The 19,735-nt window shown below is 34.5% G+C and overlaps 1 protein-coding gene across 4 annotated transcripts in view; it reads right to left on the bottom strand.

Annotated features, from left to right (window-relative positions):
* Positions 1–19,735, bottom strand: part of CLEC16A (C-type lectin domain containing 16A) — an 81,644-nt gene that overhangs the window by 29,001 nt on the left and 32,908 nt on the right. For all 4 annotated transcript variants that reach the window (XM_062588169.1, XM_062588165.1, XM_062588168.1 and 1 more), the window contains exons 16-18: positions 19,224–19,274; positions 18,305–18,433; positions 11,715–11,835 (exon numbers count right to left, since the gene is read on the bottom strand). In XM_062588169.1, the coding sequence (XP_062444153.1) occupies positions 11,715–11,835; positions 18,305–18,433; positions 19,224–19,274 (301 nt within the window). The remainder of the gene's footprint in view (positions 1–11,714; positions 11,836–18,304; positions 18,434–19,223; positions 19,275–19,735) is intronic.

Raw genomic sequence — 19,735 nt, 5'->3', positions numbered from 1 at the left:
AAAAGCAAGTATAATTAGTAAGTGACCAGTAACCTCTGCTCCCATAAGAGATAACGACTTGAAAGGAACTGATTTTAAATGAGTTTCTCTCCATTTATCTCAGACAAAGAAATAGCTCTCAAGAGAAAGTATCGATGCTAAACACTTCAAAAAGAAAAACTACTATGCCACAAGAATTATTGAACAAAAAGCAAAGAGGCAAAGAGGTTTGAGATAACTTTGAAAGGTGGGAGGGGAGTGAAAAAGAAATGTATTCACATGAATTTGGGTAGCAAGAGAAATGGCAGAGAAACCTCAGCCACGTATCTCAAGAATGCAAGTCAAAGGACAATTCAGTTTAAAGTAATAAAGTAACTGTTTTTTGCAGTAATAGTACAAGAGCAAAAATGAATAGTCTTCTGCTTTTAAAAATTAACCTTAACATAGAAAATGTCCAAACACACCATTGTAAATATGGAATGTAACAACAATCAGCCTCAAGAAGGGCTCAGTCCAAGTATACTCAAACTGAAAAAGCAATGGGTGAAAGTGGCCAACAAGTACATTTAGAAAAATAATGTTTAATCTAGTATTCACCATGGAGGATTTAAGAGCACATTGTTTTTTCATTACTATCCTTGGTAATTTATTCCTCTAAATATGAATTCAAATTTATTTCTGTACACCTCAAAATAATCCAAAATACAAGGAGCAACATATTACAGATGCTAACCACACATGGGGTGCAGCACTCAACAGAAGCAAGCTTGTTCCTAGAAATTATTTTCCTGTAAACACAAAGTTACTGGTTGTCAAGCAGAGGCAGCCCATATTACACCACTGTTTCCTTCAATTAAGGCATTCAAGATGGACATTTAATAATTAATATTAATTATTAAAAGATTTAAATTACTAGATAATTACATGCAACAAGTTCTCAAATACAAATTAACATCAGCTACTACTAGGCACATGGATTTTTCAAGTATTTTAAACTAGTACTCTTAAATTTAGTAGAGAAAAAATTACCACAACTAAAAATAAAAGTAACTGTTAGTAAGTAAAACAGTCAAATTAAGCTCTTTTACATTACCACCAGTATAAAATTTGAACAACACGCACATAATGTAGGAGATGAGTTCTGCCAGTAAGTCTAGAAAAATCTTGTCCCTTGATGTTACTCAGGGCAAAAGTGAGCGGCATTTAAAAGGAAGGCCTCTGCTGGAACTTCTTATAATAGATTTGATTTTTCTCTTAAATGCTTACCAAGGTTCAAGCACACTGAAAAATATTCATTTTCTTGTACCATGTGTGCTAGCACTCACTAACTCACTAGAAGAGACTACTAAAAAAAATTAGTTTTCAGAGTATCATGAAACTTCACACTGAGCTCAGTGTTTTACAACCACCTGGAAAATGCTCAAGGTGAGTGTTTATTCACATCTATGCTGACACAGAAAACCCAAACCAGATATGAAATTTTCTTCTACAAGATAACTATTAAATTTAGGTTTATATTTCTGTTCAAACTGTTTTTATAACTATATTATATATAGGTATATGCATATATATATACACACACACACACACACATTTAAAAAAAGTATTTGAATATATGCCTTTAAAAAGATATTTTGATCTCCTTTAAATGCGTTATAAAAATCTTAGCAGTATACAGCATGATAAAATGCCAAGTACTGAAGTCAAAACATGTGAAATGACACAGTTTATAAAAAGATATAGCAAAAACCAAGAATAGGTAGAAAGCTTCATATTCAGTTTATAATGAGTTTTTACACTGGCACAAAGTTCAGGTATTCAGATCTCAGTTTTAAATCAATAGATTTAACCTACTGATGCTTGCTTTGCCATTTTGAAAACAACTTCCAGAACTAAATAAAATAAAATAAAAAATCAGAAATTATCTAGCTGCAATAGTATGCAGAGAAGAAAATAGAATTATTTATTAAGCTATAATTGAATGGACTTCAGTGTCTGAGGGATAACATTGACCTAGAGAAGCACAAGAAGCACTAGACTGTGGTCATGTTACTCTACTACTGCACTCTGACACAGAGGCCAGGGCTACAAACCCACCTCTGTCAAACCTTTCAACAGACCTGCTCTGTAATAAATCAGATCAGGAAAATTTCTGAGGAAGTATTTTTGAGGGGGAAGCATTTGCAGTAACAGGAGGAATGACAGGAACCCTGGTTTACATGCAAATTTTAATAACTGGATGGTAGCCTAGGAATAGCTATATATTTCAATTAGACAATGTATGTTTGTTCTAAAGTGAGTGAATGAGCATTTAAAGCCAGTATATTACTTTCAAAACAAGAAGGAAATGCCATTTATTCACCTCCCCAAAAAAGGTGAGCAGATAGGAATTCTAAAACATCCTCTGAAACATCTGTTAAACTTGGAAAATTCCACTCAGAAAAGTGTCTTTATCTCAGAAAGAGGGGATAGTATATGTCAGTCTGCCAATTTCAAGTAAAAAGATATAAAACAAAGCCTTTCCATTACAGAACCCTTGGCATACACCCAGAGAACATCTTGGCCTGTGCTGGGAAGGTCCACACCTGCAGGTCAAGGAATGTGATCCTTCTCCTCTGCTCAGCACTGGAGAGGCCACATCTGGAGTGCTGGATCCTATGCTGGGCTCCCAGTACACGAGACACATGGACATGCTGGAGTGAGTCCAGTGAAGGGTTATGAACAAATAAGGTACTGGAGCATCTATCATATGAGTAAAGGCTAGCAGAGCTGGGATTGTTTAGCCTGGAGAGGAGAATGTTTGGCAAGTGGAGGGGATAATCAATCAATCAATGTACAGAAATACTTGAGGAGGATGAAGCTAGGCTCTTTTCAGTAGTATGCAGGGACAGTATGAAATGGCGAGGATGACAAAATTCCACTTTTTTTTTTTTTTTTTGCTGAAGGTGGTTAAGCACTGGAATGGTTTGCCCACAGAGGCAGTATTGTCTCTATCCTTGAAGACATTCAATTTGCAACTGGACGTGCTCCTGAGCAACCTGCTGTAGATGACCCTGCTTTGAGCAGAGGATTGGACTAGATGATCTCCTGAGGTCCTGTCCAATCTCAACTATTCTATGATATTCTTAAATCTTAAAAAAAAAAAAAAAAAAAAAAAAAAAAAAGTAGTGTTCAATATGATGGCCTTTACAAAAAGTGTAAAAAAAATGGTTAGGGAGATTTAACTATCATATTAAATTTTTTTCAATTTTAGGGAAAAAAAAAGCTTTAAGCATATTATCATTTACTTGCTGGCCATGGCATTTAAAACATTGTCATCAACAAAACCAACAGCCTGAAACCAACAACTGCCATTGAACTGCACGTGAAAGGTTAGCTGCTGTGTATGATTAAAGAAGCCACCTACATGAGACGCCTACAAACGGTGCAGAGACGGTCTAAGGCCAGCAGTTTTCATATAATGTGCAACTGCTTCAAAAGTGTTTACAGTAAAAAAAAAAAAAAAAAAAAAAAAAAAACAATACTGAAAAGTAACAGTATACACCATTCTGATGGCAACATAACCAGCAATCTAAAATAAATTCTGTGGAACACCTGACTCATTTTTAAGTATACAGTCATATACAGCGCTGAGAACCTTTCAACTACAGTCAATGTTGAACATATTTGTCTCAAAATATTAAAATGCTCCTTTATTAAAAAAAAACAAAAATCAAAAACCAAAAAAACTCTAACTTTAGCTTTCCCACCATGCTCCCAAAGAACACTGATTTTCATTTTATATTAGAGCTTCACCTCTATGGCCAGTATACTGTGACATACCAGGGAATACATTTGAGAGCTAACATCACATTCAAGCAAAAACTGAAAGTCATTTTGATAGAATGAGTTATGAGAGATTTCTGGAAAAAAAAATTGCTGAAACACTGCATTTTAGTAATTTATTCTTTCTTGACACTATATGCATATGAATCAGTATAATCACTGTAGACATCCCTATGTTCAGAAAATTAAAAAGAAATATGAAAACAATGTAGATCAAAGAAAATTAGAACAAGAATACTCAAAATAATATTACAACTAAAAAAAAACAGCATCCATTTTTAATGTTTTTGGCCATGTTCTGTCAAGTGCTAAATCTCTCCGCAAGATAAGGCACCTATGCAACAGCATTTATCCTATGTTTTATGCTGAAATTCCCTTGTCTCACTCTTGGGCAATGAAAAGGCTTTAACTGGAGGCTGTATATTCATGCTACCGTGCAAGTTAATCACTATACTACCTCAATTTAGGTAGCTCAGATAGTGATAGCAGTGATAAGCAGTTTAGGATTGTTGCCAACAAAAATACATAAACTAATGCACTTGTAACTGGGCAACTTCACTCAAATGCCTTGTGAATACAGAGTAACTGACAGCAGCCTTATAAATGATGACAAAATAAATCATGAAACAGTGTGATTAATAAAACTCTAATTAAAAAACATCATGAAACAGTGTGAACAGGCTTTCACTGTGGGTGCTGCCTCTGATGACACTAAGCCAAGAGTCCACAATGTTGGAGACAGAGGAGAAGGTGTGGGGGAAGTAAACATCCCAAGAAAGATTAAAAAAAAAAAAAAGAAAAGAAAAAAAATCCTAGATCCTTAACAAGTGACCTGTTAAAACAAAATGGTATCTATTTACAGTGAGGATGAGGTCTGAACATCTGTATCTGTGCTGAATAGTGCTATTTCAGCCATTTACTGACAAGGGAAGCTCCCTCCCAGGAAACACGATCATGTTTCATGGAGACAAATACTGGCGCCACTTCTTTGCAACAAGTTTAACGCCTGTCACAACTTGGATTGGATTAAGTCTATGCCTTTCTAGCTAACCAGAAATGAAAAGTCTTCTGAAGTTAACATATAAAAGACTGTATCAGACTCTGACTGTTTACAACAGAATCTGACACTGAAAGACAGAAGAGAAGAAAAGGCAACAAGAGAGGCTTTTAACAGTCTTTTCTGATTTAGCTCCATTTTTGGAAATGGGCTGGAACTCTATTTAAAATTTTGAGATGCCAGAATGACTATTACTTACTTTCTTCTCTGGATATAGGCAGTTCTCCTCAATAATAATGGGGTAAGTCATCTGTTTAATTGAACCTCTAAGTGTTAGCCCTGGACAATTTCTTGTTCTCTAATAAATGCTGAACATACGAAAAGAAACAAGCTCTGAAAAAATCTACAGCTGTAAGTACACATTGTGGTCCCAATGTAAAGACTAAAATATTCAAGGAAAAGATCAGAAAACAGTGCATTTACATGAATATAATAAGGCATAGAACCGCCAACTTTATAGGAATAGCCTGCAATTAAACTTAAATATGAAAGAACAGCAACAGATAATACATACATACTATTGGTTTACTGTGATACTGTTTAACTGAATAACACCTCCTCACTACAGTTCATATTATTTATAATGTTTGCTATCTGCTCTAGATGTTTACTAAACAGTATCTCTTTGGAACTACAGAAACATTTCTGCAAAAGGCTCAAGGTTTAACTCTAATATACCCTATAGATACAGCTTCCTGTCTGCCCAAGAAATAAACACATATATGTATATATACATGTATGTATATGTACATGGACATTTTCAAAGCTCTGTATCAATTATTTTGTCTTCTGATTTATGCCACATTGAAAATTGGTTCTGAAAATACATTCACCTACTTGGCAAATAAAGCAAGTCACAATGTAGTTTCTTACTTAAAAAAGAAAAAAACAAAAAGAGCTTAAATTCATCACAAAACTCGAAAATATAAAATACATTAAACTGAAAAAGACTCATTTCTTCCAAAATATGTTAATGGTAACACCATACAATGAGGGGGATGGGAAGCATAACACCTATACTACCTACAGTTTAGAGTGGCTTCTTTTGTAAAAGAAACTCAGTTGTGAAATTTACACCGATGAGAATTTTTCTCCTTTATAGGAGGAAGAATCCACTACTCCAAAAAGTATGAATGCAAGTAAATTAAATTTGTTCATTAAGTTCTGGATTTTGTAATCAAAAATTACCTACATATTGCAAGTGCAGTCATTTTAATTAACCACACTTCATTCAAATTGTATTACAAAAACGTAAAGCGGGTACAGCCTGGAGGATCCTTAGTTACAGGCAACATTTAAACACTATTTCACATTTTTGAGTCTTGCTAAGTTTTGTGCTGCAGTTACGAGATCTCCTAACATGTCAGATGATTAATACCCAGATAAGAACTCCACATTGCTACCGCTAAAATTCAGATTACAGTAAAATATTAATTGTAGAATAGTCTGCATATTAAAAAGACAACACTAGAAATCACTAAAAACTACAGATACATTTCATAGCTTAAGATTTTCAACTTTGTTCCTAAAAGAGTCCATTGGCCCTTCTAGAACAGAGCACTAGACAATAGCAATTTAGCAAAGCTGCTGAGGGGGCTTATCAGCCAATACTTTAGGAACGACCCAAAACTGGTTAACTGCAACACAACTATCTCAGTTTATTCCTGGGGCATACACTCCAGTTAGGTGGGCATCACTGCAAGCTTCCATTAAGAAAGCAGAAAAGCACAGCTAAGTAGTCATTCAAGAAGTAAAAAACAAACAGACTCAAGAACAACAGCAACAAAGACAACTAATGTCTGACCTTTAAATACCAACCCAAGCTAAATAAATACTCAGTCTCAGTGTTGGTATTACATGAAATACTGCCACTTACCTTCTTAAACAGCTTAAACAGAGACTCAAAGGAGAATCCAAATAATCACCAAATACTCATTCTTATGTCAAAAAATTAATAACTTAAAATTTTTTTTTGAACTTGAGTTTACATTTACTGCATTAGAAAGGATAAAATAATCTTCTGAAAATTAATACATGAGTCATCAGATAAAAGGGAGTAAATTATGTTTCTGTTCCAAGTTTCACATCATTGAAGGCAAAATGAGTCAGAGAACAGCTAACAAACTTCGCAAGTCAAATACATAAGACATCATAGAGTTTTAAGTCTGGTTTATGAATACACAGAAATCCCTCCACAAATTTTAGTCAATGCTTACTCATTCTAGTCCATCACACTTCATTAGTGTGGCAACTCATCCTTAGCTGGCCTCAGAAGGCAACAAGGCAGGATTAGAGCATGATTAAATTTGTGTAGTCTCAACACATCACATTCCCTCTCTTCAGAGGTCCTATGTCTCTTGCAGTATATTCAATCCCTCAGCCATATAGACACTGAAAAATAGAAAACACCTGGAACACTAACTTTACTGCCTCTTTTGGCACCTTTTGCAGTTTTTGGACCAGTGGGCTAGGTTTCTATCTTGCCAATGGTTTCATTCCTTACTGGAAATTAGGTTGCTGTGCATAGCTATCAGCTAGCATAGCAAAGTAGCTATTTCTGTTCTTTAAAAAAAATAGTGGAAACACACTGGACAATACAGATGCTTTCACATGACACAGCAACCACTTAATTTAGCTTAGCATTGTATGAAGCATACAAAGAAGATGCATACCAGTAGTCTGCACATTTTCAGAAGCAAGGAACTTAACAAGCCTTTGTTACTGCTCAACAAATAGTTTGATTCTAGCCACAGGACAGCAGGGAACTTGCGAAACAGCTGAAAGAGTCACTTCCGTTTGTTCAGAGAAGTATTAAATTATAAGAGGAAATTGTATTAGAATCTATCAAGAATACTATGAAATCTCAGCAGACTACAGATTAATAAACTGCAGCAGGAAAGAACAGACTCTCATATGAGGAGTGCCTGCATGTTAAAGTATGCAAATGTATTTTGCTTGCTCTATTGAGATAGCTTTTTAAAGGGCTGAGGTCTAATAATATGAGATTTTCTTTTCCTTTCACTTTGTTCTTCCCACTCCTATATATGTTAGAAAAACACTTAAATTTTCAAAAACATCCTTAAAACACAGGCATCTGTGTTTTGCAGGTAGGGTAGTAGAACCTATTTATTTTTGTGTATGAATATGCATGTAGAGGGATACATACTTATGAATGTACACCAGTATTTATAAACAATAGCTTAATGTACAGACATACAAATATGCAGACAAGTAGTTCAAATACCATTACTGCTTTAGTCTTCCACGTTGGTCATCAGTACAAATGTGTATTTTCAGTTAAGGACTACGAAATTCTTTAACAGACAGTAAATTAGTTTAAATTTGAAAGAGCAATATTCTAATCAATAGTAAACTTTAGTTTGTACAACTTCTTAAAAATATACATATTACATTTAAGTTTTAGAACGCTTAATTCAAATTTAAGCAAATAAGATACTCTTCAGGCTGACGGTCATATTTACATCCTACACACACATACACACACACACACACACACAGTCTCTCTGTCTTTTAATCATTTATGTCTGACAGCCTACGTTCAAAGAAAAAGATTATTCAGGACACCATTAGATACACGGAGTATTTAACTTTACTTTAGCAATGAAACTGGCATTTTCAAACATATAATCAGAATTACAAGCAATCATATATAGCAGAATGAAGAACGAGTAATCTATGGTTCAAGCTACATGTTCCAAGTAAAGGATACCTCACATTTTGCATAAAAGCAACTGTCTTAGAAATGAAGTGCCATAAATAAAGACACCTGCAATGAACTGCACAATACCTGCACTGTAGTTCACTAAACCGTATACTGAGAACCATTAGTACCTTAAGAGACCAGTAATATCAAACACTGTTCTGTAATGGGGAGGAGGGGGCCTAGCAAACAACATTCGGAAATAGTGTTTCAAACTGATTTACTTTTTGTTCCGTATGTTCTTAAAAATTAGCAACTGCCTTATAATCATGTTTCCAGTTAATTTATGAAAAACATTTTTTCAATAGAAGCTGATTCATTATTTCTCTTCACTCTCTGAAAGACAGCCAACATGACAATAAATCTGTAATTCATCAGAAACAGGAAACTGAGTTAATTTTTGTACTACTATTCCTTTAGAGTCATGAGTAATTTAACCATGGACTTTATTTCTTATCTCACAACTAATAATCAGGTATTGTAATTAACAATATCACATGCTGTTCATATTTTCTCCAGGAAAATTCAGAATCTTTTTTTCCTATAAGTAAGCAGCAAAACAAGGTTTCAAAACTAAACCTCTTGAATAGAAAACATGGATTTCAAAGTTTATGTAAGAGTAAAGATTCAGAATCAACAGCTGAAATTTTAAAAGAGCACAAATGTATATCTTTTCAACTACTCTAAGAATAGCATTTTTAACTGTTTCTGAAAACATTTGTTTGCTGTCATGACCACGAATTATATGAATCCTCTACAAGTTATGATATTTTGTTAGTGGGTATATAGGTAAATTTCAATCTGCTATGAAAGAAAAGGTGGGCATTTATATTATAATACCTTAAGTAGAAAGGTTAAAAGGAGTTAGTTTGCATTGCTCATTCTGACTAATTCACCAACCCAAAACAATGCCAGCATGAAGATGAAAAAATACAACTCCCGAAGAACACATTTTAAGATATATTTCCCCTATGTGTTTTCTTAAATGTTAAGAAAACAGGAATTGAGATGACTAAACTATCATCTTCCACACCACTGGCTGCATAGCCACCAAAATGCAAACACTGAATGGATGCTTTCTTGTCTCTTCAATTTACCCCTGTAGGGATTACTATAGCCTAATGCTCATACTTAGTAAAAGCATGTTCAGTACCCTGTAGCTTGTAAATTTTTACCTTCAGCAAGTTCAATTAACTGCTTCCACAGCATTCTTTCCACATTTGCAAATATATGAGTTTATCCTCAAAATATTTTACTGCTTGGAACTTACACCAGAGGACATACCCTACACAGTCTCATTTTTGTATGCAAGCATTTAATTTTAATAAATGGTTTAAATTGTAATTTTATTTTTAGAATATACACTTATATTGTTTATCTTTAAAAACCTGTTTAGCTCCCTTGTCTTAATTAGCTATAGTTGCTCATATTGACTCTCTAAAAACATTATCAAACAAAAAGCTTCATACTGGCAAGTTCCCCAAAATGTAACTGCTATTTTGCAGAAGAAAGCACTTGTAAGGCAATAACATTGGAATAAAATAGCTCCATTATTATCTGAGCCAATATAACAAGACAAACACATTTTTTTTAATCTTAAAATTAATTTCCGACTCCATTGAATTTGAAGCACATTCTGCTCTAGGCAAATAATGTTAACACTAGTATGAGCTGAATACTAATACTAGATCCTATTTCTGTACTTTATTCAAAGTTATTCTGTTTTTATCTATGAAGCTACCGCACAGCAGCTCTGGTTTGACAGAGTATTTGCTCATCTCATTTGATTTCAAAGTTGGCACTTCACTCTGGTAATTAATACTATAGATAGATTTGAGACGCACAAAAAGGTCTCTGAGAACTGGACAAATTCCCATCATATCTACTAAGGCAACTGCTTTTCTAGTCTGAGTAGGATCAACAAGCACTCAGAGTCACAGTATTTAAAGGCTCAAGTACCAAACTGAATCTTCTTTCCCTTTTTTCTTGTAACAAACATCTGAAAAATTAAAATCCTAACAAATAAATACACTCTATTTTAGTAATCACATACTCTCTAAAGCTAAGAACGCTACCCATGAGTTCTTAATAAGGTAACTGCCTGAACATAAGTTGGACAAGCACTTAACACCAATCAACTAACATCAGTATGTCAAAGCACATTTCAACATATTTTAAACCTTTAAATAAAAAGCAAGTGCCTTGCACTACAATAAGATTAACTTAAAATATTACACGTTACCATTTATCAAAGAGTGCCAGTTCTGCAGACAACCAAATTGCAGTTTTATGATTAAGCCCAGAGTTGCTCTATAAGGAGGCAACATGACTTACTTGATGGTACTGGATTTTTGACTAACATGTACGGTCATCTAAAGCTGTTTTATTTTGTTGTTCTGTGAACACAGGCATCTTAAATTTGCAGTCAAATAGTATAGCTCATGATAATATTCTTCCAGCTTTTCTACTACTTCAGTACAGAGCATGCAGTCTAAACAACATACTATCATAGTGCAGAAAGAAGACACTTTGCCTTTGCTTAATAAGTATTACTTAACATCAGAGGTCATTCTGGATATTACTGGTTGATTCCCCTTGAGAATAGTTCAGTATGCTGTTCAACTAATGGGATAAAAGTTTGCATATGCAAACTTTTAACATGATAAAACTTATGTACAGAAAAAGAAATGGGGGAAGGGGAAGAGGGAGGGGGAAGAAGACACTAGCAAACACCACTCTGTAGCTGTCAAGTAACTCCAGTTCCTTAAAGTTCCTGTGTAATTTAAGATTATCAATGTATTTTGAATAGGTGAAAGATGAAATAAAAAAAAAAAAAAAAAAAAAAAAAAAAACCCAACATTTCTACCAGGAAACCAAATGAAGGATTCGTACTCCTTTACCTGTTGTTAATATTTAAATCTTGTGGTATATGAATAGTCACATCCACTCCCCTCCAATCATTTACAAAAAGCGCTTCCAAATCCAGTAGATAGACAGACTTAATACAATTGTCTTGCCATAATAACTATTTGGTTTTCTTTTTTCCCCACTTTTTTTTTTTTTTTTTTTTTAAGAGAAGGTGTGCAATTTTCTATGTCACATATCATTTGAGATGTTGGGAGGACTACTTACTCAAGTCAAGAACATCATCTGTCTTTATTAGATCTTCCTCCCTTGTCAGTGGTAACTGAGTTTCTGGCTCATCTCGCAGGTGCAGCGACAGTGAACGGAGCATAAAGAAAACTCTGATTGCCTTGAGAAATTAAGAAAACTGAGCATTAAAATACTGCTGCACTCAGTGGTAAGTGTTTTAGCAGAATCTTGCAAATATATACTCACTTTTACAACCCTTGAATTTGCTGTCATGTAATAAGTCTACTTTTTTTTTTTTTTTTATGAGAAAGCAGTGTAAGTATAAAGAATACAGAAAAAAGTTGAAACATGGACCATTTATTTTCAGCTAAGTGGAACCAGCAAAGAGTTTATTTCACTGCTACAATTATACATCTTCTGACTCACAAGCAAATGATTACAAGAGCTGTGTAGGCAAAAACCTCTTAATCATTTTTCTTTTTCATTACTATTTTAGGTCAGATTGTATTTACCAGACTTGGGCTCTTTGCATACAACTAAACAACCAACCTTCAGAGGCCCTCATGCTTTGCACTTGAAATAGCAAAATGACTAGAGCCAGACAGGAAAGTTGAGATGTATAAAAGATTGAGAGAAAACACTGGAGTCTTGAGTTTTAATCGGCTGGATCATCTAATACTAATTTGATGCAAGACAGCATTCTCAGAATTTCTCCAGACTCTCCGGAGGTTTACACCAGGGCAAAGGATTCCAGGAGCTGCACCTGTCCCAAGGAGCTTTCAACAGCTGCTCTGTGAAACTGATTTTTTTTTTTTTTTTTTTTTTTGATTTAGCAATTAACGATACACAGTATGTAAAAACCAGATAAAGTGGCAAGAAACAACCATCATTTCATTAGCCTATTTTGAAAGGCACCACTTGCAATCCTCTTCAGCTACAATTTGCTTGTTTTTCTATTTGCTAATGCTATAGTACACACATTTTTTTTAAAAACAGCTTCCTACATAGAAATTCTTTGGTATACTGTAAATTGACTTACAGTAAAAGCAAATTCATGGAACAGCTGCAGTACCCAGGGAACTCCCAGATTGCAGGAAAGTTTCAGAAAAAAAAAATCACTTCCAGGGAAAAATCCTTCCTTATTCCCTATTTCTAAAGGCAGAACAACTATGGTTACCGGGAAACTAGAGATGTAATTGTTTAGTCAGCCATATTGGTGATGCTTTCAGACACTTTTGGAAAAACAGGAATGGAGAGAGGGACGTTCTGCAATTGACTCTTTTGTGATTTGACATGAGAGTGGGTGAATTTGCTACACTGCTGAAATCTTAATAGGGGAATATGGTATGTGGAAGGCAAGAGGTAGAGAAAGAAATTATACTCCAGAAGGAACAGACTAAGAAGGTCTGAGTAAAGACTGTCAAGGACATCTAGCAAAAGTGACACTAACACTACTTCATGAGTAAGAAGCAGCAATTTATAATGGGAGATATCATGTTTGTGGAAATCACATTGAAATGCACTGTGAATTTACTTGAACAATCACAAAGCAGTTTTATTACTGGATATTTTAAGAAAAAAATTATTAAACATTATTTTAAAAACATTGAATTTAAATGCCTCAAAAAAAAAATTGAGAATAGCAACATCCTTGCATTTGTTAACCCAGTTATGCTCAAAAGTATTTTAATTCAGGGAGCAGCCATTATTTAGCCTGCAATACTCGCTTTTTCCTTAACTCTCTTTCCCTCCTAGACAGAGGTGGGGAATAAAAATATAAAAATAATCTCATATGAACATACTTTAACAAAATAAATGAGAGATTTCTCCAGGCACTTAAAAGGCAATAAGCCCACCAGCAGGTTATACTTCATCTTGTGTGAAAAAAAAATAGAACCATATACTACCTAATCAACAGATTAAAAATATAGATCTACCAGAGCTGCAGTGAAAATTAGAACAATTTTTAAGGGATTTAAGTTTAGAAGACCAAAGTATTATGATTAGAAAGCCTCACTGAGCACTTTGGAAAAGCTGGACACGTCCTTACTAGGCTAAGCCATTAAAAGTCTTTATGGTCAATCAGCATATTGTGCATTGTAGCAGAAATGGCCTGATGAAGGATTTTTGAAGTGTACTCAAAATGCAGAAGATAAAGAACAAAAATGTTTTTTTTTTTTTGAGGAATTGCCAAAAATAAGGAAGTTATGATTCTTCTGATACTAACTACATGACAAAAAGAAATTAGTTGAAGATGTAGGCAAACCATCTCAGTACATGTCTTGCTTTTACCACCAGAAATATTTCCTTATAGGAAAGTCAGAAGCCTCTTGGAGACCACGAAATTTTATTCCTTTCATGAGGAGTCACATATAAAGCCTTTGCCTGCTTAGTAATAACTTCCTTTGCTACTCACTGACAAAACTCTGTGCAGCAAAAATAAAGTGTACAAAAGATGGTGCTCTGATCATAGCAACTGGTTGACTATAGACAGGCTGAAGGAGGTTCCTAGTAACCCAGAGGTAACTAGGCAAATTTGGTGTGCTGTGTATTAAAAAGCGATGAAAACAATTGCTTTGTATCCATATTCCTCAAGCTACCCTGAAACCTGCACAGCAAAATGCTGTATCCACAGCCCTAATATTTAAGAAATAGCAGTTTCTTTTTTGTCCTATTCTCTACTTAAAAGAATCAATGGTGAAAAGTTATTTAGCCAGTCTAGGCCTAGAAAGATGCATCAGTTTCCAAAGACCTAATTTTCATTAAGGATTCAGAATTATCAATACAGAATTAAACCTTAATCATTACCTACTCAAAAGGTTTTATCACATTAGATTTTTTAATATATTGTCTAGAAATCAAGGCAGAACTGAATATTCATTCAAGTCCCTTCAATTTTCTTCTGAGCAGCTGAAAAAAAAAAAAAAAAAAAAAAACAACCTATCCAGGTCCTGAGTTGGCACTAACCATATTGAAAATAGCATCAAGCAGATAGAGCTACATCTCCACTTGAGGCAGCATACAGAAGTGCTTTTCAACTCCAACCTCCAGTTTGTTGGTCCCTAAAAGTTACCCAGTGCAATGTGGAAATATGCTGTTCTACATACAGGAAAAAAAAAATAAAAATAAAAAAAAAAAAAAGTACTCTATTTAAGCAATCTATCACCACACTGCAGTCAGCTGCCCCTCAGACATCTGAGGTAAAAGACAAAGGCAGCCATCATGCTTACAGTATACCATATGCTATACTCAGCACAGTTACATAAGAGCCCACAGCTTGTGCAAGATGTTGCATTGCAGTTTTTCCAAATCTAGATGCATGAAAAGTGCGCTACTGAGAAGATTCATTATCACGTTTACTCCAATTGTTATGCTACTTTTCATCTGGTCCTCTGTCAGAGGACGACTCATGGTTTGCAGCAGAAAGACACTGATACAGCTCCTTCTTCCTTTCCCCCACTCTCCACAGCACGGCTATTGCAAAATAGGGATTCACAATAATCAGAAGTATTAACTAGCTAATTGATTAATTTTAATGCAAGTGTAACACAGGCAAGAATCATGAACTCTGGAGCTCTGATAGGTTACCAAGCTATATAAAAAGTATTCTGCTACCACTATCCTTTTATCTCTGTAATGGAAGATTACAGAGATAATCCTTTTATCTCAGTAATTCAAATTCCAGAAGATTGTAAGGTAAGGAAACAAAGAACAAAGAGAGTGCTTTCTAAAACTTTTATCTTGCAAAAAGGTGCTAATTTTCCTTGCATGCATTCCCCAACCTACAGAAGCTGGAAAGAAAATTAGAATTTCAGTCTTTGTGAAAAACAATGTAGATGAAGAGCGGCTTCATCATGCTTCCTGAAACACTGATAGCCCTCAGTCTGCTAGCCATAGCAATATAAACTCAAAAACACATGATATGTGACTTTTATATAACACTTTTAGACTACAACGTAACAGCAGAGCTCTTTAACTGATCTCTGTATACTTTCACAAACTTTGATTAAGTATGGACAAATATGAATGACAATCTTCCCTAAAGAATTATGCCTTGCTTTGTATTGATTCCTCTATCTATATACACATACTGTGTGCAAAGAAACAGTAATGTGCATGGAGACATCCTAATATCTTCTTACTCTTTTGACAAATGTCATCCTCTGAGATAGTTCAAGACCTTCTCTGAAAAAATCTTTGCTAGATACTCCAAAACAGAGTTCAGGATCCATTCTATCCATTACTTCCCAAAGCAGCACATAAACAATCTTGCATTATTCTAGGTGAGTGGCAAGCAGTACCATTTTTAGCATTATAGAAACCAGAAATAAAAGCTGCAGACAGCAATTACACTATCAACAATTCAAAAGAGCATCTGATTCTGGGCAGAAGGCTTGAGTAGGTACTAGCAGACTATTTCAGAAAGTAGCTTTACAAATTAAGATTTGTTAACATTTAATATCTTAAGTCAAAGAGGCAGTCTGTCTGGACTTAGAGACAACTTGTTGAAAACTCTTGAGAGGTATCCAACTTCTTTAAGTTTTTCCTAAAATTCTTACAAGAAAATGAAATGTCACTTAGGGGAACTTTCTATAGTAAAATAAGAAGAGAGCTAAAAAAGGTCTGATCTAACAAGAACGAACTGATATAAATAAAATATGGGACTTCACTTACTGATAAACAGAATTTGTTGATAGCTTTTTTGGAATCATGTTACAAAATGTTCATAACTGAAACACTGTACATCTGGAACTGTCAGCAAAAATTACTATTTGGAGATTAGGCAGCAGCAGCATCACCATGGAGGCACCTGAAGTTAAGCTTAGTGTCATGGCATTTCATCAGAGTAAAGAAAAGTCTAACTGGAAGAAGGTGGCTACAGAATAAGAATGCTAATAAATTCTAAAAATTCTAAGGCAATGTGATCAGAGGAAGGAGCACTGACAACAGTTTCTAATGAAAGACAGCATTCAGGAAATTCATGCTGATGAAAGAGATCCCTCCCTTCTCTCCCCACAATTCCCATTTACAGGAGTATTGATACTTTTCAGTTTCCACAGATGCGAGTTAAGTTATTTCTTATTTAGCACAAGAAAAACCACGAAGTAGCTTCCATTAACAAACACTTCTAAGTAGTGTTCTGTTAAATGCCTCAGTGAATTCTAGGAAGCATTTTTTGCTTTCTAAGAATTACACTGTTCAAGATAATTCACAGTACTTTATCAAACTTAAGTTGCTGTGGTAACAAAGGTTGTGTGGTTTATAATTACTATTGAAAGCAAAAGTATTCAGAAGATTCCTGGAAATATCTTTTTTTCTTCAAGTGTACTTGAATATGCTTACATAGATACTTGCATAAATTCAAATCTACCCTAAAACCATGGCTTTTCAAATAGGCAAATGCAATTATCCGCTATGAGGAAATCTAATATTCATAAGGAATATTCACATGTCTTGAACTGTTCTTAATACTAAACAGGAGCTTCCTAAGTTATAGTTTTCAGAAAGAAATATCTGCGTGCTTCAATCAACTAACTATGCTCTGGTTAGCAGCAAAGCACCTTCAGCTTTACTGAAGCCATATAAAGTAGTTTTCCATGAATAGCACCAAAGCTTTCCTGTATTAGCTTTTAAAATGTTTTCTTTCATCTGGAATCCTACCGATAGGCAGATCACTTCATTACAATTTGACTCCGTCCTGCTTCTTTATCTTCTTAAGCAGTGTAGCCTTTCCATGAACTGACTTCCAACAATCAAAGCCACATATTTACTCCCTAAACACTTGCACTCAAAACTGTGTCTTTCAATACTATGAAGATCATCATGCTGTCCTTCCCCAACCCCCTTCAAATCACAAGTCTTTTCCATCTTTTTTAAACATGTAATAATTCTTCCTTTTTAACTACATAAAAGATTATACCTATGCTACCTTTTCAGTCAGACGGCAACTTGCCTTGCTCACATTCTGACTGGATAGAAACAACTCTAAATCAGGTATTATGTAATTGAAATAATAATGTTGTACAGTAATATATCTTTAAGATCTTAGGCACTAAAGCCTTAAGAGGACACTGCCAGATAAGGACTAAGAACTGACTATCCCAAAATTGTTGATAATTATGTTTATTATTTATAACACCAGTATCACCTCTACAAATTGTTAGAGCTAATAAAACATATATTTTGCTTTCTCCTCACTCCCAAAATCTCTACAATGAATTACTCTGCCAAGATGAACACTTTCTAGCACAGAATTTTATTTTTGCTATGTCTACAAATGCAGCCAATATGGAGCAATGCAACCAGCCTCAGTTGGAGATTTACACTTTACTGTGGGAATACAATGATAGATAGATTGAAATATCAGATCGTGAAAGAAAACTGTCAACATATTAATGAATCTCATATCAAAAATGTCTTTTTAGGTAGATGTCTCCACTACCTAAAAATGAAAATCTCAGTACGTATTCAAGTGACCAGATACAAGAAATTAGAGAGAAAACATTTAGTTTTTAAGATTTATGGATGTTTTCAAACAAGCAGCATTTAAGGGAAAATGTGTTGTATTTCTAGAGCTGCTCATCATCACCAGTAGTATTCCGCTGGGGGGGGGGGGAAGCCTTACTCACTCTTCGTGTCCTTTCCACGTCTCCACAGGGCAATCTTTTCACAAAATCAATACCAGTCAGTGGTGTCCCCGTTGGAGGCAACAGAATGGAAGCATCCATCATCAAGTACTCGACATTCATGGGTTTCATCTATGAAAATATTTTTACATTGATTACTACACAGCACAATTGAAGGTTGCACCTTTATTTTCAAATATACCACATGGTTGCATATGTTGAGGGGAAGAAGTTGTTAGAGCATTCTCAGAATTTTTGATACCATACATGTTATTTTAAGCTCTTTAAATGCAATCTTTATTTGATATTTGTTCATCTGTCCCTAATATACTAGGGCAGTTTCAATACTTGAAAACAACTGCAAAAATTGTAAGACTATAGAGCAGAAAAGCTGTTTCATGAATACTAAAAAAAAAAAAAAAAAAAACCCAAAGCCTGTATTATGGTTCATTGCAAGTTTTGACTCAAATTTTTCTGGTGCTTGCAGCAACTATAACAATTTCTTGTTTCTCCCCCCTCAGCACATACACTCAAAAAGAGCACTAATAATGCAAAAAAATTGTGCATTACATGTTTTCCTTCAATCTTACCACTAAGAGTTTCTCCCTTACATGGTTCCTTATTTTCATGAATCAATCATGTTTGAAATATCTATTCTTCTATATAACTTGGATGAAATTGCCCAAAGTTATTATATATGCACCCACTGAATGTACAGCATCTTTCTGCCAGAAAATGAGCTGAAATGTCTGAAACATTTAAAATCCCCTCCCTTTGTTGTACAACATTCTGTGTTGCACAGAGCAACAGGCGAATGCAGACATGTGGGTATTTTCAGATAGTCAACAGTTCCTGTCCACTTTGCAACATCCAGATATTATAAGCAAACTCTGAAACACATACCACATTATTTATTACTTACTGTCATACTCCTGTATTCATCTTCAAACATATCCAGAAAAATTTCTTCTCCCTTTCAAAAAAGGGCATATAGACATATGAATCCTTATGGCTAAGGAATCATCTGTTCTCTTGTCTTTTAATTACTTATTTCTTGTAAGCTACAAATTAAAAATAAACCCTGTACCACATCCTTTGGTAAATATTCTTCAGGAGAATTCTAACAGAAATATGGTAACATATTAGACATTTGAAAACTGCCATGGATTTACTACTCCTTATATAGGAGTTAATACCTAGGGCTAAACATCTTACTTGTCTCAAATTGTTTACAATATGAAAGAAGCGAAAAGCTGCAGATGTCTCATAAGTGTAAAAGAAAAAAAAAAAAAAGATTAAGTAAAATATTTGAGATAAGATACAACCATAAAGCAGTATCAAGAAATGAACATCTTTCATATTAGTCTTAATGATAAAATCCCAGAAACGTCATTCTGAGGTTTGTTTGGTTCTGTTCCATGAACTATACAGCAG

This window comes from Rhea pennata, chromosome 15 (assembly GCF_028389875.1).
Source record: "Rhea pennata isolate bPtePen1 chromosome 15, bPtePen1.pri, whole genome shotgun sequence".
Taxonomy (NCBI): domain Eukaryota; kingdom Metazoa; phylum Chordata; class Aves; order Rheiformes; family Rheidae; genus Rhea; species Rhea pennata.
The sequence above is the reverse complement of the archived record's forward strand: the minus strand, read 5'-3'. Positions and strand labels throughout refer to the sequence as shown.